The sequence below is a fragment of the Leptodactylus fuscus genome, chromosome 3 (assembly GCF_031893055.1).
Source record: "Leptodactylus fuscus isolate aLepFus1 chromosome 3, aLepFus1.hap2, whole genome shotgun sequence".
In the NCBI taxonomy this organism is placed as follows: domain Eukaryota; kingdom Metazoa; phylum Chordata; class Amphibia; order Anura; family Leptodactylidae; genus Leptodactylus; species Leptodactylus fuscus.
The window spans coordinates 77,528,266-77,555,983 of NC_134267.1; the positions used below are offsets into that span (position 1 = coordinate 77,528,266).

Below are 27,718 nucleotides of genomic sequence, written 5' to 3' on the forward strand. Positions count from 1 at the left end.
CCCATTTGGGAAACTATACCCCCCACAGAACATATTAAAGGGTAGAGTGAGCATTTTGACCCTACAGCTGTTTCACAGATTTTATTAACATTGGGCCATGAAAATGAAAAATTACTTTTTTTCCAACAAACTGTCAATTTAGCCCCAAATTTTTAATTTTCACAAGAGGATAAAGGAGAAAAAGCTCCCTAAAGTTCGTTACACAAATTCTGCTGAACACAGAAATGCCCCATATGTGGTCATAATCTGCTGTATGGGAACATGGCGGGGCTCAGAATGGAAAGAGCGCTATTTGGCTTTTGGAGGACAGATTTTGCTGGAATATTTTTCAGGTCCCATGTCGCATTTGCAGAGCCCCTAAAGTACCAATACAGTGGAAACCCCCTATAAGTGACCCCATTTTGGAAACTACACCCCTCATAGAATTTGTCTAGGGGTAGAGTGAGTATTTTGGCCTCACAGGTGTTTCACAGATTTTATTAACATTGGGACGTGAAAATGAAAAATTACTTTTTTTCCCAATAAATCGTCCATTTAGCGCCATAGTTTTAATTTTGCAAATAGTTTAAGAATTAAAAGCCCCCCACAGTTTGTTACACAATTTCTTCTGAACACGGCAATACCCCATATGTGGCCAAAATCTGCTGTATGGGTACATGCTGGGGCTCAGAATGGAAAGAGCGCTATTTGGATTTTGGAGGGCATATATTGCTGGAATAGTTTTGAGGTGCCATGTCGCATTTGCAGAGCCCCTAAAGTATCAATACAATGGAAACCCCTCAAAAGTGACCCCATTTTAGAAACTACACCTGTCAAGGAATGTATCAAGGGGTATTATCATTTTGAGCCTAAAATGCTTCCCAAAAATTAATGTACAAAATGAAAATTGAAATTTTTAAAAATATGCCATTTCGGTGCCCAATACGTTGCACCCACTTTGTGTTGTCAGAGACCTGCACTCCTAAAACTATTAAGTGGGCCATCCCGGGGGTCAAAAAATTATATATGTGGGTGTAAACTGCTGCTTGGGCACACAGCAGGGCTCAGAAGGGAAGGACCACTGTGCGTTTTAGCTTTTGGGGTACAGATTTAGAGGGACCCTCTGGGCGCCATGATGTTTTTGCAGAGCCCTGGAGGTTCCAGTAAACTGGAATTCACCAAGAAGTGACCCCATTTTGTAGGGGCAATTTTAGGGTCTCTGCAAATGTGACGTGGTGTCCAAAAACGAAGAATCTAAATCTTCACTCCAAAAGCACATATTGCTCCTTCACATCTGCACCCTGCTGGGTACCCAAATAGCAGTGTATGCCCACATGTATGACACTGGTGTACCCCGGATAACGTACTTAATGCCATATGTGGGTAGAAATGGCTGTTTGGGCACAGCCGGGGACAGAAGGAAAGGAGCGCTATATTGGTTTTTGGAGCACACCATGCCACTTTTGCAAAGCCCCTGAATTGCCAATAAAGTGGAATCCGCAGACATGTCACCCTATTTTGGACACTACCCCACTGATGGGATTTATAAAGTGGTGTAGCGAGAATTTTTAACCCTTGAGTGTTGCATTTATTTAGTTTCCAGAAATGAAATCGCAACTGATAGAGAAGTTAAAAATGAAAATTTTACAGATTTGCCATTTCAGTGTGCAACATGTTGTGCCCGACTTATGTCAGCAGAGACACTCCAAAAACTGTTAAACGGGTATCCCAGGCACAACAGCTTTTAGAGCGTTCATCTCTGATACAAGGTGGGCACAACATATTACGCACTGAAAGGACGTATTCCTGGAAAAATGGTCATTTTCACCTCTCACAATCCACTACAGTTATAGTTATATATATAAAGTTATAGCAACACTTGGGGGTTAAAAATGCTGTCTGTACCCCTGGATAAATCCTTCAGGGGTGTAGTTTCCAAAATAAGGTAATTTATCAGGGGATTCCAAATTACTGGCGTTTCAGCTCTACAAAAGTGTCATGGCATCCAAAAACCAAACCGTCTGTGCTCCAAAAACCAAATGACCCTTCTTCCCTTCTGTGTCCGGCTGTGCCCTAGTATCAGTTTATACCCACATATGACATTATGTCCGTTATCCGGGGGTACACCAGTGTCATACATGTGTCATACATGTGTCATAAACTGCAGTTTGGACGTACAGCAGGGTGCAGAAGGGAAGGAGCGCTATGCGGCTTTTGGAGCACAGATTCAGATGTTTGGTATCTGGACGCCATGTCATGTTTGTAGAGCCTGTAAGGTACCAGAAAAGTGGATTCCATGGGGTACCAGGAGTGACCCCATTTTGAAAACTGCACCCCTCAAAGAATTTATCAGGGGGTGTAGTGAGTATTAGTATCCCGGACGTGACTGCACAGCGGATGGCGAAGAGGGAATATATAAGCTGTGCGGAGGACATTGCAAACACCAAATTCCCTACTATGTCCCCGTAGCTCCTATGATTGGGGGAGTCACTCTGGGGGTCACTTTAGGGGTCACTTCTGGTGTCTGTTCCCTCATAAGCTGTAAATCTGGGGTGTCCCCTGATATCCGCTCACACAGCTTATATATTCCCTACATGACGCACCCAGTTGTGTTCTAATAATTTGGCGATTTTTGAGGGTTTTTGTCTTCACATTGTGAGATGCTATATTTTCTTTATTTTTCTGGTGACGCGGCCATATAAGGGCTTATTCTTTGCGGGATGAGATGCATTTCGTAATGACACCATTTTTGGGTGTCTACATCTTATTGAATACATTTTATTAACCCTTTTTTGCTGGATTTAAAAAAAAAAAATCAATCCTGGCATTGAGTTTTACTTTTTTAATTTTGCGCCATGCAGCGTACAGTATAAGTAACATGTTCCCTTTATTCTGCGGGTTGGTACGGTTACGGCGATACCTCATTTATAGTATTTTTTTATGTGTTACTAGTTCTGCAGAGGAAAAACACATTTGGGGACATAAATCAATGTTTTTTGCATCGCATCTTCTAAGAGGCGTAACATTTTTATTTTTCGGTTGACAGAGTTGGTTGAGGGCTTATTTTTTGCGGGACAACCTGCGCTTTTTATTGGTACTGTTGTCGGATGCATATGACTTTTTGATCACTTTTTATAGCATATTTTGTATGGTGAGATGGCGAAAAATCATTACTTCCGGCGAGTTTTTTCCGTTTTTTTTTTCCGGCGTTCGCCGTGTACATTAAATATTATTTCAGTTTTATTGTACAGATTGTTACGGACGCGACAATACCAAATATGCATTGTTTTTATTACTTTTGAGTTCTTTTTTTATATAATTCATTTTCTATTGAGAAAAAGGGATTTTTGGGCTTTATTACTTTATTAATTTTTTTCATACACTTCATTTTATTTTTTTTACATTTTTTTTTACTTTTTCATGTGTCCATTTAGGACACTTCAATCAGCAATACTTTGCTGATATAGAATGCCATGTGAGACACAGCCTGCAGGTGTCCCACATGGCATTCCGTAGCAGGATGTCAGGCTGTGTAGACGCACAGCCTGACATCAGAAGGTCCTGGCAGGATCACCAGGTATGTGGGGGCTTCGGGCAGTCTGGGGTCACTGGCCAGACCCCAGACTACCTTTTACTGCTATCGGCACCCTCCGATCTCGCCGCGGGGGGTGCCGATCTGATTTAATTGTCGGCGGATGCCTTTCGATCGCGCCGTGATGTTTCACGGCGCGATCGAAAGGGTTAAAACTTCCAGTCGGACTCAGTTCCGACTGGACGTTATGGAGGAAGGGGTTAGGTGTTAGTAACACCTAACCCCTGTCCCCCCCGCACCCCTCCCCCCGCCAGAAAGGTACCTAAAGGCCGGACGTATTTCGGCAATAGTCCGGTCTTTAGGTACCAGCACATGAGGCCGTAAATTTACGTACGGCGGTCCTCATGTGGTTAATATGCTTTGATACAGAACTCTGAACAGCCAGCTTCTTTAGCAATGACCTTTGGTGGATTATCCTCCTTGTGGATTGTGTCAATAACTGCCTTCTGGACAAATGTCAAGTCAGAAGTCTTCCCTGGCTCACCCTACCAATTTTTGGACCACTTTGCCTCTTGGCTTCCCCACTTCTTATCCAGTGAAATTCCTACCCTTATTATGGGTGACTTTAACATCCCTATTGACACCCCTCACTCCCCAGCTGCCTCACAGTTTCTCTCATTAACCACTTCTCTTGGTCTCTCACAATGTTCTTCTTCTGCTACACATGTAGATGGAAACACGGTTGATCTTGTCTTCCATCGACTGCTCACAGTTTCTAAATTTTCTAACTCTTCTCTGCCGCTCTCTGATCATAACCTTCTGTCTCTCACCATCAGTGCCCTCTCCCCTTCACAAGATACCTCTACCCATCACACATATAGGAATTTGCGTGCTATTGACACCAAGCACCTCTCAGATACTCTACAGTCCTCTCTGTCCCCTATCTCCTCAATCTCCTGTCCAAATCTGGCCACCAGTCACTATAATGAAACCCTTAAAAATGCATTGGATGAGGTTGCTCCCCCCTCCACTCGTAAAGTCCCACATAGGAGGCAGCAGCCCTGGCACACGCCACAGACACGATTTCTTCAGCGCTGCTCTAGGTGTGCCGAACGTCTCTGGAGAAAATCACGCTCACCTGCAGACTTCCTCCACTTCAAGTTCATGCTTAAAACATATAGTTCTGCCCTTCACATAGCCAAACAAGACTATTTCACCGCCCTCATCTCTTCTCTCTCCAGCAACCCTAAAAGGCTTTTTGAAACCTTTCACTCCTTACTCACACCCAAGGTGCAGACGCCATTCACAGACCTTAGTGCTGATGACCTGGCCACGTATTTCCATGCTAAAATTGATAAGATCCGTCAGGAAATTACTGCCCAAGCCCCAGGTGGCATTGATCCCACCACCTACCATAGCAATGATCCCCTCACCAATTGCACCTCAGACTGTCTATTCTCATCTTTTGAACCTGTTACAGAAGAGGAAGTCTCCCAGCTACTTTCTTCATCTCGCCCTGCAACCTGCAGTAGTGACCCCTTCCCCTCACACCTTCTCCAATCTCTGTCGCCTGCTGTCACCACTCACCTTACTAAAATATTTAACCTCTCTCTCTCTTCTGGAATCTTCCCATCCTCCTTCAAGCATGCTGTTATAACTCCACTATTGAAAAAACCCTCCCTGGACCCGTCCTGTGCTGCTAACTATCGACCCGTCTCTAACCTCCCCTTCATCTCTAAACTCTTGGAACGCCTGGTCTATTCTCGTTTAATCCGCTATCTCTCTGCTAACTCTCTTCTTGACCCCTTACAATCTGGTTTCCGCGCTCTGCACTCTACTGAAACGGCTCTCACAAAAGTCTCCAATGATCTCCTGACAGCTAAATCCAATGGCGATTTCTCTCTTCTTATTCTTCTGGACCTCTCTGCAGCTTTTGACACTGTTGACCATCATCTCCTCCTCACTATGCTCCGCTCAGTCGGCCTCAATGACACTGCGCTCTCCTGGTTCTCCTCTTATCTCTCAGACTGCACTTTCAGCGTATCATTTGTGGGCTCTGTTTCCTCCCCTCTTTCCCTTGCTGTTGGGGTTCCTCAGGGCTCGGTCCTAGGCCCCCTGCTCTTTTCTCTCTACACGGCCCCCACTGGACAAACCATCGCCAGATTTGGCTTCAGGTACCATCTTTATGCTGACGACACCCAATTATACACATCTTCCCGTGACATCACCCCTGCACTCATATAGAACACCAGTGACTGTCTCTCTGCTGTCTCTAATATCATGTTCTCGCTCTATCTGAAACTAAATCTCTCTAAGACTGAACTACTACTGTTTCCACCATCTAACAGATCTGTCCCTGATATATCCATTGCAGTCTCAGGCCTTACTATAACTCCTAGGCAGCAGGCCCGCTGCCTCGGGGTCATGTTTGACGCAGACCTTTCTTTCACCCCTCATGTTGAATCACTCGCACGTTCATGTCACCTCCACCTCAAAAATATCTCCAGAATACGTCCTTTCCTTACCAGAGATACACTAAAGACACTTATTGTCTCTCTGATTCATTCTCGCCTTGACTACTGTAACTCCTTACTAATCGGTCTTCCCCTCACTAAACTCTCCCCTCTACAATCTATTCTGAATGCAGCGGCCAGGCTCATCTACCAGGCTAGACGCTACAGCGATGCCTCCGGTCTGTGCCAGTCGCTACATTGGCTGCCCATTCAATATAGAATAAAATATAAAGTTATCACCCTCATCCACAAGGCTCTCCATAATGCCGCACCTCCCTACATTTCCTCCCTCAACTCTGTCTACCGCCCAACCCGTGTTCTCCGCTCACTCAATGACCTAACACTTACATCCTCTATTATCAGAACCTCCCACGCTCGTATACAAGACTTCTCCCGAGCTGCACCACTTCTCTGGAATGCTCTACCCTAGACATTCAGATTAACTCCCAATTTCTACAGTTTCAAACGCAAACTAAAGACGCATTTTTTCAGACAGGCCTATCACAATTCCTAATGCAAACCCTTCTTGATGCCTTTTCAGCCTAACATACAGTATTTGTCCATGCTCTATCCACATGTTAAAGGACACTACTAGTGACGGCCCATAAAGCTTTGTTTGTGTAATGGCTGCAACCTCTATTACAAAATTGTCTGAACACTGTATAAGCAATGCCGCCCCTCCTACCTCGTGTCACCCCCTCTACCTCATAGATTGTAAGCTCTTGTGAGCAGGGCCCTCAGTCCCATTGTGTGAAATGACGTTCTTTGTTTTGTATCTGTCTGTATCTGAACCCTACAAATTGTGCAGCGCTGCCAAATATGTTGGCGCTATATAAATAAAATTTATTATTATTATTATTATTCCCCATGATTGTGTTGCCTACTGAACCAGACAAAGGGACCTTTTTAAACACTTAGGAAGCCTTTGTAGCGGTTTTGGGTTAATTATTCTAATTTTTTAAGAGAATGACTTTTGGGTTTTCCTTGGCTGTAAGCCACAATCATCAACATAAATACTCTGTTTGTAATGACTCAATATAATATACCGTATATACTCGAGTATAAGCCGAGTTTTTCAGCACAGTTTTTGTGCTGAAAAAGTGCTCCTCGGCTTATATTCGGGTCATTACGGTAATTTTCTGCTAGCAGGCCAGGATAGCAGACTCCGCCCCCCCACCGCTCCATCACGCGCCGGGTGACGTAGCCACGTAAACTCAGGCCCGCAACCGGCATGTCTGCTTCCTGCCCTGCTAGCAGAAGTACCGTAAGTACTTCTGCAGATTTTAATGTACAGCATCGCCGCGCTCCTGGCAGGAGCGTGGCGATGCTGTGGGCCCCGGCACCCGCCGCGGTGTCTGGATGCCGGGTCCGGATGCCGGGCTGTAAACGTAATGGCGCCGCTCTGCAGAGCGGTCGCCATAGAAACCAGCACCTCCGCTGTAATGCTTACAGCAGAGATGCTGAAGCTTATACCTGCAATCTCTGATTGTAGGCATAAGCTGTGGCATCTCTGCTGTAAGCGTTACAGCGGAGGTGCCCTCCGGAGATGTCCTCCCCCACTCCTAGTTCAAAATTAGCCCCCGGGGCCAGTGCCCACCGGCCCCTTACCTTTAAAGTTGCAGGCCGGCTCCTGCGCAGCGAGCTCGCAGTAGCCGACCTGTTCCGACGACAGCCGGGAGCCTAATGATGTAGAGAATCTCCCATAGACGGCAATACACTTGTATTGTCGTCTATGGAACTTGCAATCAGATGACTGCAGGTTCAAGTCCCCCAGGGGGGCTAAAAAAAAGTTTAAAAAAAAATAAAAAATAAAATGAATAAAAGTTCACAGCGGGTTCACACCAGCACCTGATCTCAGTTATACAGGTTTCCGTTTTCTGTCAGCAGAAGACAGAAACCGACATTCAGTGTCTGTGGGTGAGCCGTCTTCTGTTGCCCATGGCGAAACAGTTTTGTTTTTTGTTTTTTACTGGACACAAAGTCCTGCATGTCCCACTGAAAAAAAAAAAAAAAACGGTTTCAATGCGGAGAGCAGAAGACGCTCACCGGCGGACACTTTTCAAACCCATGAATGTTTCTCGGGCAGGAAACGGAAACCTGCATAACTGAGATTGGGCGCTGGTGTGAACTTGCCCTCAAAGTAGAAAATGACTGTGAAACACATACACATTAGGTATCCCTGTGTCTGAAAGTGCCCGGTCTACTGAATATAGGTGATCTGCAGTGCTTCTATTCCGTCGGGAAGAGGTTAATAGGAGCACTGCAGATCCCCTATATTCAGCCAGGCTGAATTCCAAGTGGGGGTAAAAAACCCAGTCCTCAAGCTCAGGGAAGGGGCAGACAGACAACCAAAACACCCCCTCCCCTTTCCCAGCACTTACTGCACCCAAGAACTCGGCCATTTTAATTTTTGAAATTTTCCAGTAGCTGCTGCATTTCCCCCTAGGCTTATACTCGAGTCAATAAGTTTTCCCAGTTTTTTGTGGTAAAATTAGGGGGGGGGGGGTCGGCTTATATTCGGGTCGGCTTATACTCGGGTATATACGGTATATGTGTTTCACTTTTTCAATTGACTTACTACAAAAAAAAAAAAAAAAAAAAGAAAACGCTTGTTGATTATATTCTAAATTTATTGAGATGCACCCATAGCATTAAAACACAAAGCACTGCTCAATACTTACAATGCCATTAAGCTGGTTTGTGCTTTCAGCATTAGGTGGATGTGGAGTATTTTCCATCTTCTTAGCTAAGTGTTGAGAGCCATAGAGTGAATCATATGGAGTCCACATATGAAAAGCCTCTTCACCATCAAAGAAAATTAACTTAAGGGAAAGATCTAGTTTTGATTTGGAACTTCTGTCCTGCAGAGAAAAAAATAAATATACCTTAAAAGGTTAAGTCTTAAATGGGTAATCACGGATGAGATGGTAATATACTGTTCAAAATCCTTGCCTCAAGGCTGAAAGACACTAAGCTGTCTGTTCTACACGGTTTTCAAAACTCCTATAGAAGTGAATGTGACTGCACTGCAACTTTAATGGTTTCCCTTTCACTTCTATGGAGGTTATGGAAACTGAGTAGCACAGCATACTTTGCTGTTTCCTTATCTCACAACCACTTTGCAGCTGTGTATTCTCACCTCAACCATGATTGGTTGAGATGGGAATAATACTTGTAAGCCAGGGCCCCATGTGGCATAAACTCCACGGAAAAAAAGCAACATTTAACTGTGACTGTGTCGTGAGTCCCATCCCCATAGTGTGGTAACATACGCGTAGTGGACACGCTGCGATTTCAAAAACCGTTGCAGTTTTGGAAATCTCAGCTTGTCAATTATACTTAGGTAAAAGCTTGCAATTACCCTATAGGTATAACTGAAAAAGAAAGTCCGCAGAGGAAACCTCTGCAAACGTTCTGTGAAAAGTTCTGCAGGGTTAAAAAAAAAAAAAAAAAAAAAAAAAAAAAAAAGGGAGCCTAAAAGGAATCTGTAAAAAGAATGAGGCATATTAAACCTTCACCACAGATGGGTCAAGCTGACCTGTTGTAACGCCTTTTCCCTAGAAAAGTTCATGCCTGTTGCTGAGATTAATTTATTTAACAATATGAAAATTAGCACTCTGGACCACCAAAGGAAGCTACGCGGTTCTAATACCCTCTTAAAGGGGTATTCCCAACTGCCTTGTTCACCAACCTGCATGCTGTGTGCTCTATTCACTTCCTGGTTTTCTCAGTGAATTAGTGGTCGGGGATTATCTCTCTTCATAGCAGTACATGTTTTCAGTCAGTAATGAGAGGTGGTTGTAAATAAATTAGCACAGTATCACTGGAAGATGCACAATATGAAGCTGATGTAGCAGAGCTGGATTTGATAGGTGATGAGAACCCCAAATTTACAAGATATATGAAAAGATTCAGCTTGCAGTAAACTCTGTTTTAGGTCTGTTCTTACATACAGAGGTAACAGACTCCCTATCTCAACCCTTATCAGCAAAATTCAATTGACGGATAACCAAGATAAAACAGCTCAGAAATACAAGCTGCTCCGAGCACTCAGCTCCCCCTCCCTCCCTTCCTGAGAGCAGGGAGCTACATCACTTGTCCTGGGCAGAGAGATAAACAGCTCAGAAATACAAGCACGGAGCACTCAGCTCCCCTTCCCCTATCTGAGAACAGGGAACTACGTCCTTGTCCTGGCGGAGAGATAATCCCATCCCCAGGTCTGTGGTTATGGAAACGCAGTGTAAACAATGAAGTGAATAAATTAAGATAACAGCCAAACAAAGCAGTTTTGCTGAAGCAATGTATTTAGGAAAAGCTAGCAGCATAGCAGCTAAGCTAGCAGTATAGATAGGATCCTTGAGATGGGACAACCCCTTTAATGCCCACCTTCCCACTCAATTTAGTTTTTTTTTTTTTTTTGAGGTGGAAAGAGGGCATTTACGCCAGAGAACTAGAGCAGTGTGAAACATGGCAGCTTACAGTAATGGAGCCTGCATGTTGATCCAGACTGTTCATTCACATATTGCAAAAATATATGAATATCTCTACCCCGAATGAACCAATTTCCAGGGTGGAGAAAAAAAGTATACAGCAAACCACAGGAACAATGTGTTGTTATTTTGAAATCCAACACATGTTGTAAGAAGTGTGTTGCCTTCTGAGGACGTTGACAAATGTGTCAACAGCAGGAAATGCTCCTCATTGCAATCATGAAATGAGTGGTGGAAGAACCAGCTTTTGGATGAGAGGGAGGGGATTGATAATTTTACAGCCAGGGAGGAGGCTGACCCCTCAAACCCTTTTTCTTGAAATTCTGTACTTGTCACTTCCCAACATTATGTTACCATGGCATTTCTCCCATTAAGGGATAATGGGCAAGCCAGTCCAGGTTCTAGCTAAGTGTTGTTCTCATCAGAGAAGATATTTCAGTTTTTACAAATGGTTAATAATGTCCCGCAAATTTTTCGTAAAACTAGGAAAAATGTCACTCCTCTAATGGAATGTTGCTTTGGTATTTGCTCCCATAAAGAGTAAACTGGCAGAATATTTCATGTTCTCTTCTACCTCTCAAGTGTTGTTCTCATCAGAGAGGATATTACAGCTTTTCCAGTTGGCAGGCCAAGAACCCTGATGGTGTACCAATTTTTTATTTTTATTTCTTTAAGATCCTGTCAATGGTCACTCTGCTAATGCTATGATACTGTGGTATTTATTCCCATATAAGGCAGTCTATGCTCCAGTGGCGTAACTAGGAATGGCAGGACCCCGTGGCGAACTTTTGACTTGGGGTCCCCCCCCCTTCAACCGACACAGACGTTGAAGACCTCGACCGGACCCCTCCTCCGCACTCTATTATGTCCCTTAGTGTCCCCTGCACACAGTATTATGTCCCTTAGTGGCTCCTGCACACAGTATTATGTCCCTTACTGGCCCCTGCACACAGTATTTTGTCCCTTACTGGCCCCGGCACACAGTTTCATCCCCAATAGTGTCCCCTGCACACAGTATTATACCCCATAGTGGACACCCATAAACAATTATTATACTCTGGGGTCTTTTCAGACCCCAGAGTATAATAATCGGTGACCCGGGGGAATAAAAACATAAAAAATTACTGTTTCTTACCTGTCTTCTCCGCTGCCGTCCTTCTGAAATGACAACAGACGTCACATGCCCCGGGACGCAGGCCGGGTTCATGTGACGTCAGAAAGGATGTCAGGAAGGAGGCCTGGCAAGATCGTGGAGCGGTAAGTAACAGTGTTTGTTACATTCCCTTACCTCTCCCGGGCCTCCGATCATTATACGAGTATAATGATAGTATTTGTGGGGCCCACGGTGTCACTTACCGATCATGGCCCAGCCAGGATATAGTGAATATTTTTTGGAAGCTTATATTAAACAGCCTATCCATGCTTGATGACAGAGTTTCAAAATCTTTATTTGGCACTTGTCACTGCAATACTGTTGGCATAACAGGGGGGAAAAAAACAAAAGCACACCACTGTTGCTTCTACTACCACTGCCATGTTGATGCCGCATTCGCATTCTCCTCACATAAAGAGAACATTTCTTGCTCTTCAGGTTCTAAAGTTGCTTTTCCTGCATAACTTTTAACTTTTGCACTACCACAAATATATATATATATATATATATATATATATATATATATATATATATATATATATATATATATATATAAAAAACAACATGGCAAGCATCTTCCCCAAAAACAGGCTAATTCTTGGAGTGTTTTAAATGTTAAAGAATGGTAGTGCAGTGTATAGCTAATAGCAATTTGCATCTATTGAATACCATTCGTTTTCCAAACATGTCACAGTCACTTTCACACAGATAGACTATTCGATCGAATATCAAATCCCATTATAGTCTAGTGGGGGGGGAGGGATGCTTGTTTCATGGAAAAACAAAATCTGACCAATTGGAGTCACCAAGTCCACAATGACACCTCAGGAAATAATGCCAACACCTCTGGAATGCAACTGGGACAGCAGGGGAAGCATGCCTGGGTGCATCTAACATGCCCAAGTCCCAATATTACGCCACTATCACAGCCCATCATCTAGAGACTCCAAACTCAATATAACCTCCAATGGAAAGTGGAAAAATACTTGGAAACCTTCTTTCCTCTACATTAGTATGGACTGAAAGACACATTTTTAGCTAAAGAAACATTAGCATGCACCCCTTTAAATCATGTTGCCCATGACAATCACAGATGGCACAGGCAAGGGGGAAATCAAACAGCACCCACCCTTAACTGTCATTGTGTATGTGTGTGTGATGTGGTGAGACCTCCAAAAATAACTTGTGGCCCTTGAGTTGAGCTCTTCGAAATTAGGTCAGAGGCCCTTAAGATGAGCCATACAAAAATTTACTTTTCAAGCCCCTAGGGTGAGGTGAGCCTTGTAGCAACAAAGTTTTAGGCCCTTGAGGTGAGTTGAGCCTTGTACCAGCAGAGTTTTAGGCTCTTAAGGTGAATTGAGCCTTGGAGTAGCAGAGTATTAGGCTCTTGGGATGAATTGTAGGAGCATAATATTATACTCCTACAGGATGAATTGAGCCTTTTAGGAGCATAATATTATGCTCTTTGCTCTTTAAATGTCGTTTTTCAATGGTGACGGTGGAGGAAGTCAAGTGGACCTTAGTGCAAAGTAATGACGGCTAGGGAAGGCATAGCGAGGTGCCATCAGGTCACGAAAGGCCTGAGTCTCCACAAGCCTAAACGGCAACATCTCCAGGACAGCAGTTTGGGGATGTGGCCTTTTAAGGCTTTGGCATGTGGGTGTCTTGCACTGTACTTCTGCCTGAGCTCAAACAACTGGGAGATGGCGAGTTGCTGGGAAGAGGCAAATGATGGTGCAGGCGAAGGAAAAAGGGGAGGATGAGGGTGAAGTCCCGCGTTTGCTCTCTCCCACTGAGCCCAGTGCTTGCCTTCCAAACGCCTTCCTCATGCCTGAGATGGTCATGTTGCTCTTCTCAAAGCCCCTATTCATTTTTGAGTTGCACAGTGTGCAAACCACACTCAGTTTGTCCTCCACGCATACGTTGAAAAATCTCCACAACATCAAGGAACGTGGCTCAATGGGTGAGTTTTTCGCGAGTGTCTAGGACAGGGAACAATTTGGGCCTTGCTGGCTCTGGCCTTGCTTCTGTGAAGCAACTGTCCACTGCCTCTGGACATGCCTCTGCCTCTAGCCACCTTTGTTGGTGCTGCGCTAGCCTCCCCATCTACACTGCTTTTCCCGCTAGACATCACCCCTGTCCAGGTCGGGTCGGTCACCTCGTCGTCCACCACCTCCTCTTCCAATTCCTCACTCTGCTCCTCCTCCTGCACACCGCACATAACAACAGCCTGCCCTGATGGCAACTATGCCTCGTCATCACTGAGGACGGGTTGCGGGTCCACAACCACAAAATCGCCAGGAAATGGCGGATGCTCGAGTTTTTGGGCATCAAGATCCAGAAATTCTTCTGTTAGCTCGTGGGATTCGGGAAGTGGTTGAACAAAGTTGAAGAGTGGAAAAGTACCCGAATACAGCTCCTGGGAGGGGGCAAGGGTGGGATGACTCTGCTGGGAAGATTGGGAATGTTGGGAGGAAGGAGGGGCAGACTCTTGGGTAGGAACACGACTGGAGGTAGTGGCTGACTGGCTGGTGGAAATGCCGCTGGAAGCATTATCCGCTAGCCATTGTAACACCTGTTCCTGGTGCTGGGCCTCGTCAGCGTTGTACCCTTCACCCTGCTTAATGTTGCCATCCAGCCAGGGATTGTGGATGAGCGCAATGCTGGCTGCCCCTCACTGGTATGATCCGCAGTAGCTTGACCACGGCCTTGGCTCCCGGCTACATTTCAACACCCCCGTCCTTGTCCCTTTGCGCTAGCCTTACGCATTTCTAGATGTATACAAGCGTACTGTATAGCAAGTATACACCTTGCTTGCAACAGGTATAGGACAGGAGAAGGGAAAGGTATATTGGGCACATAAACCTATGTACAGAAGTGTACTGTATAGCAAGTATACACTGTATAGCAAGTATACACCTTGCTTACAACACGTATAAGACAGGAGATGGGAAAGGTATATTGGGCGCACAAACCTATGTATACAAGCGTACTGTATAGCAAGTATACATGGTACATACTGTATAGCAAGTATATATATAGCAAGTACTGTATAGCAAATATAAAAGGTGGTAAGGAATTGGAGCCCTAACACGGGCTTTTGGGAAAATTATTTGTAAGAATATTGTATATACTGATGGTGTATATTCAATCTTCAAGCAGTTTAGCTCTTATAAAGAGCTCTTGGTGTGATATTCCTGCCTAAATAAAGCCAATTCCTAGCTGAACCTGGGCAGCACGTCTCTCCCTGTCTAAATCCAAGTCGCATCTGAACCGGATCTGACAACCACTATTCTTATAAAGTGGAGGTCACCTGACTTAGCCAGCCAATGACTTTTTCCTTTTTTTTTTCCCTGATGCCTACGTTTTCCTACTTCCTGTCCCACCTCCCCTGCACAGTTATTGGTGTAAAAAAAGCACCAGGGAAGGTGGGAGGGGAATCGAATTTTTACGGTGTTTACTGCATGGTATTCGATTGAATACAAATATTTTGAATACTGTAGTATTAGATCAAATACCTTATCTGTCCTGAAAAAACATGGCAAAAATAGTTGGGATATGCAAAGCCATTAAAAAGATATTGCTGTGTAAAGCAATGCATACCAAAGTGCTAAGTATGGCCTAGGCATTGAGGAATCAATGATGCTTGGTCCTGAAAGGGTTAATGTAACAATGTAATTATCATGGTGGACAAACTAATTTAGCTAGTATAAAGGAACTTTTGGTATCTACATGCTACTGCATGTATAAACAATACAAATTCTGGATATAACATACACTGTATTACACAAGTCAAAAAATAGCACCCCCTAGCTAAGAGATATCTAACTTTTTGTCAAATATCCCCTTTTGGTATAATCAAGCGTCTGACCTCCTTTAAATAGCAAATGCAGTTTGATGGCTGATTTGCATGCACTATACAGGTGAGTAAGAATAACTGTAAGATGCACGTCAGCGCATCCCACATGATTGCTGAAGCCCAAACTTAAGCCTCAGCGGTTCCCTCAGTCCACTTACGTTACATAGGTGGCTGGAAAAGTCCCAAAGAAGCCAGGAGAAGAGCACTGAATGCCTCAAAGGAACATGCGAGTGGTGAGGTAAGGAGAGTATGACTTATTTCTACACACATCCCCTTGGCCTCCACTTATACTTTGGAGTCTGAAGAGACCCCAGAATATAATAATGATTAGTAGGAGGCTTGTTACTAAAGGCTCGTTCACATCTGCGCCCGGTCTCCGTTTATGCAGATTTCAGTTTCCTGCACAAAACTGAGCAGGAGACGGAAACCTGCAGGACTCTTTCAAACCCATTCATTTGAATTGGTTTGAAAGATGTCCGGCTGTGAGCGTTTTATGCTCTCCGACGCAAAACAGTTTTTGTTGTTTTTTTTTTTTTAAATCGGACACAGAGTCGGACATGCAGTACTCTGTGTCCAGTTTAAAAAAAAAAAAAAAACGTTTCGCGGCGGAGAGCATAAAACGCTCACCAGCGCACACAGTCTGACAGCTTTCTGTCTTCTGTGAACCTAGCGTAACCAGTTCATAGATGTTTAACTGCAGAAAAGATTGCATTGTCCATCTTATCTGCCCTTATATTATTTGCAAGTCTACACATTCGCACAACCACTCGCAAAAATCGGAGTGACTTGTCAGTTTGGGTTTCAACAGCGTTACCTTGCAACATTTCCCTGCTGTCCCTGCCACTGATATATATGTAAAATGGTTCCTCATATTATTTTTGAGTATTGAGGACCCATTTCTCCTTTAAGACATTTAGAAAGAAGCAGAATGATTGTGCACTCTGGGCATACTGAAGAAAGTTCAGTAAGGCATATTCTGCAGTTTGTCTCTGCCTGGAAGTGTCACAAAGTATACATAATTTGTACATATAAAAAATACAAAAAACTTGCAAGTCTTCAGTGGGTGATACCTTTTTTAATGGCTAACTCATAATGATGACAGAATATGACGTTTCGAAGCTTACTCTGGGCTTCTTCTTCAGAAATATCCCAATATTCAAATGAATGGGTTTGAAAAATGCCTGCAGATTTCCGTCTCCTGCCCTATTTCGGGCAGGAAATGGAAACCTGCAGAATGGAGACGGGACGCAGATGTGAATGAGCCCTAAAGGAAGTGATTTATATGGAAGCCGTTCTCTGACTACATCTATATCTATGGTCAACTCTCCTATTTTTCAGTTCAAAATGTGGAACCAAAGTTAAATCTACACTATGTGATCAAAAGTATTCAGACACCCCCCAAAACATACGTTTTTCATATTAGGTGCATTGTGCTACGAACTTTAAAAAGCAAATTTTTTTTTTATTTTTTTTTTAACTGTAATTATTAAACATTTTTCAAATAAAGTGAACAAAGAAAAACAATTGTGAGACACATCATTATATAAACAAGCCAGCAAAGAATATTGCCAAAATAAATAAGAAAGGGAAAGGGGAGGAAGCGGACAAAGGAGGAGGTGGAGAGGACGAAATGGCCTGGAAGGCATCCATGGTGTGGTTAAGAGATGCCATCAAATATTCCATACTACGGACATCTTATATCCTAGTTACAAGGTCTGCACCCGAAGGAGGAGAGGACCTCTTCCAGTGGAGGGCTATAAGCGTCTTAGTCGCGGTGTAGATATATAAAAATAGTTTAAGAAGTAAACGTTTTTATATGTTTTTGGCCAGAAGACTTCCATCGAATTCTATGACGTGTTGCAAATGGAGACATAGCCATATGTTATCCCTTTATCAGTATTGCATTTATATTGCATCTTCATGGAAGAAAACCCATTAGTACTTCAAATCCATAATATGAATAAAATATTGATAACATACTGAAGCACTATGATGTCTTCATAAATATTACCATGTAAAAGTGACCCTCTATATTACATACCTTTAACAGCTGAAGACGATAATCCAGAGCTCGGGCAAGCTCTAATAACATTGCACATGGTACAGCTGAATCTGTAGCCCCAATAAATGTGTTACCATACCAGTGGGGATTGAAGTACTTGGAATCATAATGGCAGGCAAGAACCAAGTGACGAAGAGCAGATGGATTCAGAGTGGCAACAACATTTGAGAATGTCACATATCCAAAAGGAGTTTGACTTTGGAATATATCTTCTTCTGTAACCCAACCAGCCTGAAGCCTCTGCAATCGTTGTTTTATGTGCTATTGACAGAACAACAAAAGAAAACATTAAACATGCAGAATGATAAAATGGCTAGATCATTATTTTCTCATCTTTTTCTGTTCAGTCCTACTATCCTTCAAACCAAGTACATTCCAGCTACCAAAATCAGCAGCTCCACCACAATCTGTAATGCTTTTATTCTCCAATATTCATCAAAAAAGACAAACATACTTAACAGCTTAAAAACGTGGTGCAGTTAATTGTAAAAACATTTCACATCTTAAATATCCAAAAAATGTAACAGCCATGTAATTTTTAACTTGAATACACTTCATTGTATACAGGGTCCAGTAAAACAAAAAAGCATAGATACACGATGTGTCTCCTCAAGTTTGTCTGTCTTCGGTTTGTGTTGACATTGTTGTAACCACATTTGTCATTTTTGTACAACAAACATGGTTTTCCCAAGTTTAAGACACTCCCAGTAAAAAATAAAAAAAATATTTATTGATATTACTTACACACACTCTATCGCTTATGTGATTTTACTCTACAATGTAAAAAGAGTCATACACTGCAATCACATAGCTGTGTTTAGGGCTTGTATCACAGACAGGATTACTGGGGAAAAAAACTTGCTGGCTGTAACAAGACGAGATCCCATACCTAAATATACACAAGGCCATGTTACGGTTTTGTGCATGCAGTGTTAGAGTCTATACTCTGTTAATTCCTTTCCACCACAGCCATCTTTCCTTTTTGTGTCTTGTCACAGTTAGATGAACTGGAAAAAAAAATGCAATTGTGACATTTTAATGGGTTTCATTTTCATGGTGTTCACCATATGGGAAAAATAACTCATTACATAAATTTATTTATTTTTTTTACACAAAAAAAAAAAATAAAAAAAAAAATTTGTCCACATCACCTCATGTCTTTTGTTATATTTCTGTGTATGGAGCTGTGCAAGATTTCACTTTTTACAAGGAAATTTGTAGTTTTTATTTATACCAGTTTGGTGAATGTGTGATACATACACTGCTCAAAAAAAAAAAAAAAAAAAAAAAAAAAAAAAAAAAAAAGTAAAAAGGAACACTCAAATAACACATCCTAGATCTGAATGAATGAAATATTTTCATTGAATACTTTGTCCTGTACAAAGTTGAATGTGATGACAACAAAAATCACACAAAAATCATCCATGGAAATCAAATTTATTAACCAATGGAGGCCTGAATTTGGAGGGGGCGTTCACACTACACGTCCGACTATGTCCGACAGGTAGTGTCCGCTCCTAGTGTCCATTCAAAATCTGGCACAGGTTTTTCTGTCCACTTGAAAAGTCAGACATCTTTACATGCGGACAGTGAAGGAAGGGCACGGAGTGCAAATGAACGCACCCGATCGCCATTTATATAAATGACAGGTGTCATGGACACAGCTAGTGTCCGCTCCTAATGTCCGTGCGAGATTTTGAACGGACACTAGGAGTAGACACTACCTGTCGGACACAGACGGTAGTGTGAACGCCCCCTTACCCCCAAAAATAAAGTGGAAAACACACTACAGGCTGATCCAACTTTGATGTAATGTCCTTAAAACATGTCAAAATGAGGCTCAGTAGTGTGTGTGGCCTCCACATGCCTGTATGACCTCCCTACAACGCCTGGGCATGCTCCTGATGAGGTTGCGGATGGTTTACTGAGGAATATCCTCCCAGACCTGGTCTAAAGCATCTGCCAACTCCTGTGGTGCCAACAGTCTATGGTGCAACGTGACACACTGAAGGCGCTACCAGGAGACAGGCCAGTACACCAGGACATGTGGAGGGGGCTGTAGGAGGGAAACAACCCAGCAGCAGGACCACTACCTCTGCCTTTGTGCAAGGAGGAACAGGAGGAGCACTACCAGACCCCCGCAAAATGACCTCCAGCAGGCCACAAATGTGCATGTGTCTGCACAAACGGTTAAAAACCGACTCCATGAGGATGGTATGAGGGCTAGACGTCCACAGATAAGGGTTGTGCTCACAGCCCAACACCGTGTATAACGCTTTGCATTTGCCACAGAACACCAGGATTGGCAACTTTGCCACTGGCGCCCTGTGCTCTTCACAGACAAAAGCAGGTTCACACTGAGCACATGTGACAAAGTCTGGAGACGCCGTGGAGAGTAATCTGCTGCCTGCAACATCCTTCAGCATGTGGCAGTGGGTCAGTAATGGTGTTGGGTGGCATTTCTTTGGAGGGTTCGCACAGACGTCTGGGGCATTATCATACAGGCCCAAAGCATTATGGTAGCAGTAGCAGCCTGTTGCCATACAAGCCCAAAGCCTGTGCTAGCAGTAACAGGCTATTACTACTACCACAGGCTTTGGGCCTATATGGTAATATCCCAGACCACGTGACATCTAGGATATTACCATATGGGCCTGAAGCCGGCTAGGATTAACATGAGCACAAACAGAATGTCATGCATTTTCCCCCCTCGGCTTATACTCGAGTCAATAAGTTTTCCAGTTTCATATTCGGGTCGACTTATACTCAAGTATATACGGTAATGTCAAATTGCTCGGCAGTGTTCTACAATTCTCCTGTGGTGTACATAGCTGTAACGATTTGTTTTTAGGTGTCACAAAAAAAACCCCACACCCACTAGGCCACTTCTTCCTGCATTTCAGTCAGTCAGGAATACCCATGAAGTCACAGATTTCACTGTGAGATGAATATACTGAGAGGACATGATTTGTGACCTCTCAGCAATCCTTTGCATACATGATCTGTGTTGGTATTATCTGCAGAGGGTGTCGGATGTTATATATAATTAACATTCCTCTGCAACAATTTAACACCTTTGATGCTGGGTCAATAGTGATTTGTGCTACCTAACGAATCTGACTGTCAAAGCCAGAAATACAGCTGTAGAGAGCCAATGTGTTATCATAGCCTAATGAAGGCCCCCGTGCCCACCAACTTTATGTTTTAGACCAGGTAAAAAAAAAAAAAAAAAAAAGGTATACTACAATGCTTTAAACTGATAGGAATAATGTATTGCAATACATAACTGTTCAATTTTATTATAATAATGATTGAACCTTCTGTTCCCACACTAGAAATAAACTAAATGTAAAAAAATAAATATTGAAATGTAAAGTGATCAAAAAGTAGTACGTGCCTACCAAGTGAATAGGAGGAGACTTGCAGTAGCCTGGAAACTACAAGAAGAATGAAGCACTCTGCTTCCAGATTCCATCCCTGAGTATGTACCAGTGGGTGCTGAACTATTTTTGATGATCTATCAGTAACACCATCCCGCCGCGGGCATTTTTTCGATTTTTGTTTTTCACCCCCCTTTCAAACCCCATAACTTTCTTTTTATTTTCCTGCTCTCAGAGCCATATGAGGTCTTAAATATTTGCAGGAATTTTTTTTCTTCATTATGCTATCATTTATTTATTCTGTACAATGTACTGGGAAGCTGGAAAAAAATTCAAAATAGGGTGGATTTGAAGAAAAAAAAAAGTGCATTTGTGCGATTTTCTTATAGGCTTCGTTTTTCACGGCATTCACTGTGCAGCCAAAATGACATGTCATCTGTATTCTATGTTTTGGTATGATTCCAAGGATACCAAATATATATGGTTTTATTTATATTTTAACCCCTTAACAAAAATCCAAATCTGTACCAAAAAAAATTTATTTCTAAAAGTATTTTGACACCCGTAACTTTTTTTTTTATACTTCTGTGTACGGGAACGTATAGGGCGTCTTTTTTTGCAGGACCAGGTTACTTTTTAGTTACCGTATATACTCGAGTATAAGCCGATCCGAATATAAGCCGAGGCCCCTAATTTTACCACAAAAAAACTGGGAAAACTTATTGACTCGAGTATAAGCCTAGGGGAGAAATGCAGCAGCTACTGGAAAATTTCAAAATATTAAAATGGTTGGAGTTTTTGGGTGCAGTAGATGCTGGGTGCTGGGAAAGGGGAGGGGGTGTTTTGGTTGTCTGTCTGCCCCTTCCCTGAGCTTGAGGACTGTTTTTTCTTCCCCCACTTGGAATTCAGTCTGGCTGAATATAGGGTATCTGCAGTGCTCGGACGGAACAGGAGCACTGCAGATACCCTATATTCAGTAGACCGGGCACTTTCAGACACAGGGATACCTAATGTGTTTGTGTTTCACAGTCATTATACACTTTTTTTTATGTATTCTAGGGAAAGGAGTGATTTATAACTCTTATTTTTTTTTTTAAAATTTTTTTTTTTTTTTTGCACTATTTTATGGGAGATTCTATAAATTAATATTGTGGCTGGTCATAGACCCCACCTCCTAAAAAATTTTTTTTTTTTGCTGACTCGAGTATAAGCCGAGGGGGGCTTTTTCAGCACAAAAACTGGGCTAAAAAATTCAGCTTATACTCGAGTATATACGGTATACCATTTTGGGGAATTGCTATTGCTTTGGTTAAACAGTGAAAAAAACGGCAGTTTGGAACTTTTGATTTTTTTTCTTCCCTCTACAGCATTTACCGTAAGAGAAAAATACACTGCTCAAGAAAAAAAAATAAATAAAGGGAACACTCAAAATAGATTTCCAAAGTACATTACTTACTTGCCGCACAGCATAATTTCCTGGTGATCCAGAAAACCTTTCAATAAGCATAGGCTTTAAATCATTTTTCCACATTTGAGAAATATCTGTTTGGGCTAGAGAACGTTTCACATCTGCTGTGCGCAAAACCAAAGGACGATGTGAATTCTGCAAATAAAAACAAATAAAATGATGTATTAGAAATGAATATTATATATACAGTTATACATGACAGTCACAAAATATCAGACAAAAGACTGCCAACTGAAGACTATGAAGCAGATTTTTTTCTGCCAACAAAAACCAATGCAGATTTTGAACACAGAATTTGGAGAAGAGTGCCACTGTCTTTTGACTATTTTGTCTTTATTGGGCAGAGTCAAATTCCAAATTCTGCAAGTGGATTTTCTTGCTGAAATTGACAAAGGAAACTGTATTTTCTGATGCTGAAACCTTCGCTCTGGATGTAAATGACTTTTGCCGTGAATACAGGCCTTAATTCCAGCACCACCTGACAGTCAATAGACAGTGGTAGATAAAAACCTTGCAGTGATTTCATGTACACTATATAAAGATGCTGTAAGCTGAAACATGAGTTATTACAGCAGCGATGGGTCTGGGTTTCATTTTACTGTATCATACAGAGTACACAGTTCAGAAACGCTTACAACTGCAAGCAATATTTAGGAGTAGAAGAATTACAGGAAGATGTGTGATAGCAATCATAGATAGGAGTGAGGGAGCATATGTGCGCTGCTGTATAAAAGGCACTTTAATAGTCAGTCTTGTTGCAATTCCTGGTAGAGAAAAATCTTTTGTTAAAAGTTTTTTTTTTTACCAAGAGTTTTAATTTTTTTTTTCATTAACTACATGCAAACTGCTGATCTAACAGCAAAGCGCTGCCTGCACAAAGCTATCCCAATATACAGTCTAAAAACCTGCACTAACCTTTAAAAAGAAAAAAAAAAGCAAAAACACTTTATTATTGAGGTTGTAATGTTGTTGCCATATATACATTATTGTATATCCATTAAGTCTTTTTTTGTTGTAAATGTTGCTCCTCCAATATACAGTCTAACAGATGTATCCAATATGTAAAATTTGCCAGCTACATCCGAGAGGTAATCCAAAAAAAATTCCACGATAGTAATAAAATATAACTTTTATTTTGTCTTCATCTTAAAAAGGTTACCAAGTAACCATAAAGGGGTACATCATTAACACAAGGCACATTAAGAATGTGTCCTCATCTCCTTAACAATAAGAATGTGGGTGACAAGAGCAACAGAACTAGTTTTGGTGGCGCCACCAGTAGTTGCAGGATTGTTGTACTCTAAGAATGAAGATGCCGGCACCGTAGCTCTTCACCGTCAGAAGTGAGCCGTCGTGAAGAGGTTTCCATATCCTAGGTATTACAGACCATGATACCACTAGTAAGAAACCAATCAGTTTAGGTATGTGGTTTTGTGGGGGAAAAAATAGGAGGAGTGGAGCTGGGTTATCCTCCAATTCAACACCAGTTACCATCACCATGCGGACCTTATCCCAGAAGGGATGTAGTAAAGGAAACTTCTACCAAATATGCAGCACTGTAACCCTGATCAGCACTGCATCTCCAGCAACAAACAGAGGTGGACGAAATGATCTTGATGCTTTGTAATGGTACCATTTAACATTCTGCATGATGTACTAGGAAGCTGGAAAAATATTCAGAGTGGGGTGGAATTTGAGAACAACCGCGTACATGTGACTTTCTTACAGGCTTTATTTCTACGCAGTTTACTCTTCATCCAAAATGATATGTCAAATTTACTTTTTTTCTCTCATATATCCATGTACAGGAATGCATAAGGCATCTTCTTTTTGTGGGGCCAGATGTACTTTTTAGTTATAACATTTTGGAGAATGTCTGATGTTTTCACTCTTTATTCAAGTTTTTATGGGAGGCTAAACGGTGAGACATGAGGATGTATAACAAGTTTGTTTGATTTTATTTCAAGTATAGGGAAAGTGAGGTACAGCACTCTGTCATGTGCAACCGGCCTTACTGCAAGGCGTCATTCACTGGCACGCTACAAAATTCAAAGGAAGTTCTGGAATAATACATATTTAGGGTATAATCAGACGCAAAAGGCATGTTGCAATTTATAAAAACGCTTTATCTGAATATACCTTTACAGAGGAGTGACGCAATGTATACTTATAGCACAAGATGCTCCAGAAATAAATGGCTTAAATGGTATCGGATATACAAAAGTGCAAGTCTTCAGACATGCTGTAACTAGCTTAATATTTAAAGAGGACCTTTCACCATTTTGCCCATAGACAGTTCTATATACTGCCGGAAAGCTGACAGTGCGCTGAGTTCAGCGCACTGTCGGCTTTCCCGATGTGGGCCCGGTGTGAAGAGCTTATGGTCCGGTACCGTAGCTCTTCTATGGTCAGAAGGGCGTTTCTGACAGTTAGCCAGAGACGTCCTTCTTCACAGCACAGCCAATCGCGCTGTGCTGTGAGAGCCGGGAGGAACGCCCCCTCCATCTGCTCGCAGTACTCGTCCATAGACGAGCATTATCTGGGAGGGGGGGGGGGGGGGAGAGAGAGAGTTCCTCCCCGCTCCACAGTACAGCGCGATTGGCTGTGCTGTGAAGAAGGATGTCTCTGGTTAACTGTCAGAAACGCCCTTCTGACCATAGAAGAGCTACGGTACCGGACCATAAGCTCTTCACACCGGGCCCACATCGGGAAAGCCGACAGTGCGCTGAACTCAGCGCACTGTCAGCTTTCCGGCAGTATATAGAGCTGCCTGTGGGAAAAATGGTGAAAGGTCCTCTTTAAATATCCCCCATTCTTTACAATACTTAAAGGCATCCCTGTAAAATACCCATACTAGAAAAGCAAATCTATTTATCTCCTACAGTGAACACTGTAGTGACAATTTTTTTTTTCCCCAAAAATGCTTTTCACTGCTCATCCTTTGAACAAGTTATTTTTCCACAGAGATATGCAGATTGTCCCGAAATAACAATGTATCAACTATCCACAGGAAAGCTGATAATTGTATGATAGCAGAAGATCCCACTACTAAAATCGCCCAACACCACTCTGGCAGTATCAAAACTATAGTAAGTATATTGTATACCACAGCTATATGCATGTATGACAATTCTTAGACAGTATAATACTGTAGTTGCAATAAGCAATAAATAAACACAGGATAATGACTATTATACAACTGCAACTGACCAACAGGGCACAGCAATAGTCTGCATAGCAGACCATAAAGAATACATAGAACTACACTGTAGAAAAGCAGCATACATTCCCTGCTTACTCTTCCCAGCATCTTCGTGCTGACAGATATTATCACACAGGAGGTAAATGGTCTGCCATGTTTTCATTATAGGACATTTATCCTTGAGAAGCCTGGTCAGTGATGCCTACGCTGCCAGGACCTAACTAAACATTCACCTACTTTCTCCGTAGTCCATTGAGTGTTTTCATTCTGCCCATTGACCAGAGCCCACAAGTAGATGGTGCCCACAAAAAAGAGAGACATAGCCTCGCTCTTTCTTCAGATATCTTCAGGCACAGAGTAGTCAGTTCTCCCTTGCTGTTGCAATATCCCAAACAGCAGGAAGAAAAAAAGTCACACGTGGGCGGGGACACAAGAATCTCCTCCAGCAGATGTGGGATACGTGGTGTACATGCTGTCAAGTAGTCTTATTAAAATTTTAGGATTCTAGCTAATGTAAGTCTATGAGCTTTATAATGGTAACAATATGTCCACCAAATTAATACAGCATATAAAGTCTAGATCAGTGAGAGTTGATGTATCAGTCTTGTCCCAGACCTTTTTAAAGCGTGACCTGTATGAAAAAAAAATAATATAATATTGCAAAGTTAATATTGAGTGTATACACATATACAAAGATCGTATCACTGTATACACATAGACAAACACTAAACAAATTATACACTACATAAACAAAAAAACAATGCTATATAGAGGAAGCATATACATGACCAAACAATAGTACTAAAATAAAGTATACTGTATGGGAAGCATATACATGACCAAACAGTACTACTACAATAAAGTATACTGTATGGGAAGCATATACATGACCAAACAATAGTACTAAAATAAAGTATACTGTATGGGAAGCATAATGACCAAACAGTACTACTAAAATAAAGTATACTGTATGGGAAGCATATACATGACCAAACAATAGTACTAAAATAAAGTATACTGTATGGGAAGCATATACATGACTAAACAATACTACTACAATAAAGTATACTGTATGGGAAGCATATACATGACCAAACAATAGTACTAAAATAAAGTATACTGTATGGGAAGCATATACATGACCAAACAGTACAACTAAACACGTAGCAATAGATTTAAGTAGAACCCATGTATTATTCTATACACACCAATAAGACTGCACAATGTACAGGTCATACAAGAAATTGGGAAACAGATTACAATTGGCCATGAAGCCACAGGGATAGACAGGCTAGCTGCTGCAGCTCTGTGTAGCCTGAGGGAGATACGTGGGCATACTGACAGAGTATATGTAATGTCTGAGGCGGAGCTGCACATCATTATACCGAATAAAACTAAGGGGAAACAATAACAAGAGACAATGTGAGGAGGGGGAGAAAAGTGAGTTTGTATAGAAGTCCAGGGGAGGGCAGACATACCTATACAGCCGGCTGCAGGCGGTAAGGTGGACCGTGTATAAGAGGACACAGCCCCAAGTCTTGTGTCAGGCACTCAGCCTCCTCAGCTGTGCCGTGCACCTCCAGTCATGTGGCGGGAGGGCGGGGGAGGAGGATCACTTCTGGATAGGAGAGGAAGGGGTCTGCACATCCTTCTATACTAATAGTGAATCAGCTAGGAGAGGAGGGGGTCTGCACATCCTTAATAGTGTATCAGCTAGTAGAGGAGGGGGTCTGCACATCCTTCTATACTAAAAGTGTATCAGCTAGGAGAGGAGGGGGTCTGCACATCCTTAATAGTGTATCAGCTAGTAGAGGAGGGGGTCTGCACATCCTTCTATACTAATAGTGTATCAGCTAGGAGAGGAGGGGGTCTGCATATCCTTCTATACTAATAGTGTATCAGCTAGGAGAGGAGGGGGTCTGCACATCCTTCTATACTAAAAATGTATCAGCTAGGAGAGGAGGGGGTCTGAACATCCTTAATAGTGTATCAGCTAGGAGAGGAGGGGGTCTGCACATCCTTCTATACTAATAGTTTATCAGCTAGGAGAGGAGGGGGTCTGCATATCCTTCCATACTAA

The 27,718-nt window shown here is 42.3% G+C and overlaps 1 protein-coding gene across 1 annotated transcript in view; it reads right to left on the bottom strand.

Annotated features, from left to right (window-relative positions):
• Window positions 1-27,200, bottom strand: part of QPCT (glutaminyl-peptide cyclotransferase) — a 65,324-nt gene extending 38,124 nt beyond the window's left edge. Inside the window, exons 1-5 of the mRNA XM_075267799.1 lie at window positions 27,117-27,200; window positions 25,876-26,269; window positions 22,425-22,571; window positions 17,568-17,849; window positions 8,706-8,885 (exon numbers count right to left, since the gene is read on the bottom strand). Coding sequence (XP_075123900.1) covers window positions 8,706-8,885; window positions 17,568-17,849; window positions 22,425-22,571; window positions 25,876-25,959 — 693 coding nt within the window. The 5' untranslated portion in view covers window positions 25,960-26,269; window positions 27,117-27,200. The remainder of the gene's footprint in view (window positions 1-8,705; window positions 8,886-17,567; window positions 17,850-22,424; window positions 22,572-25,875; window positions 26,270-27,116) is intronic.
• Between the last annotated feature and the right edge of the window lie 518 nt (window positions 27,201-27,718).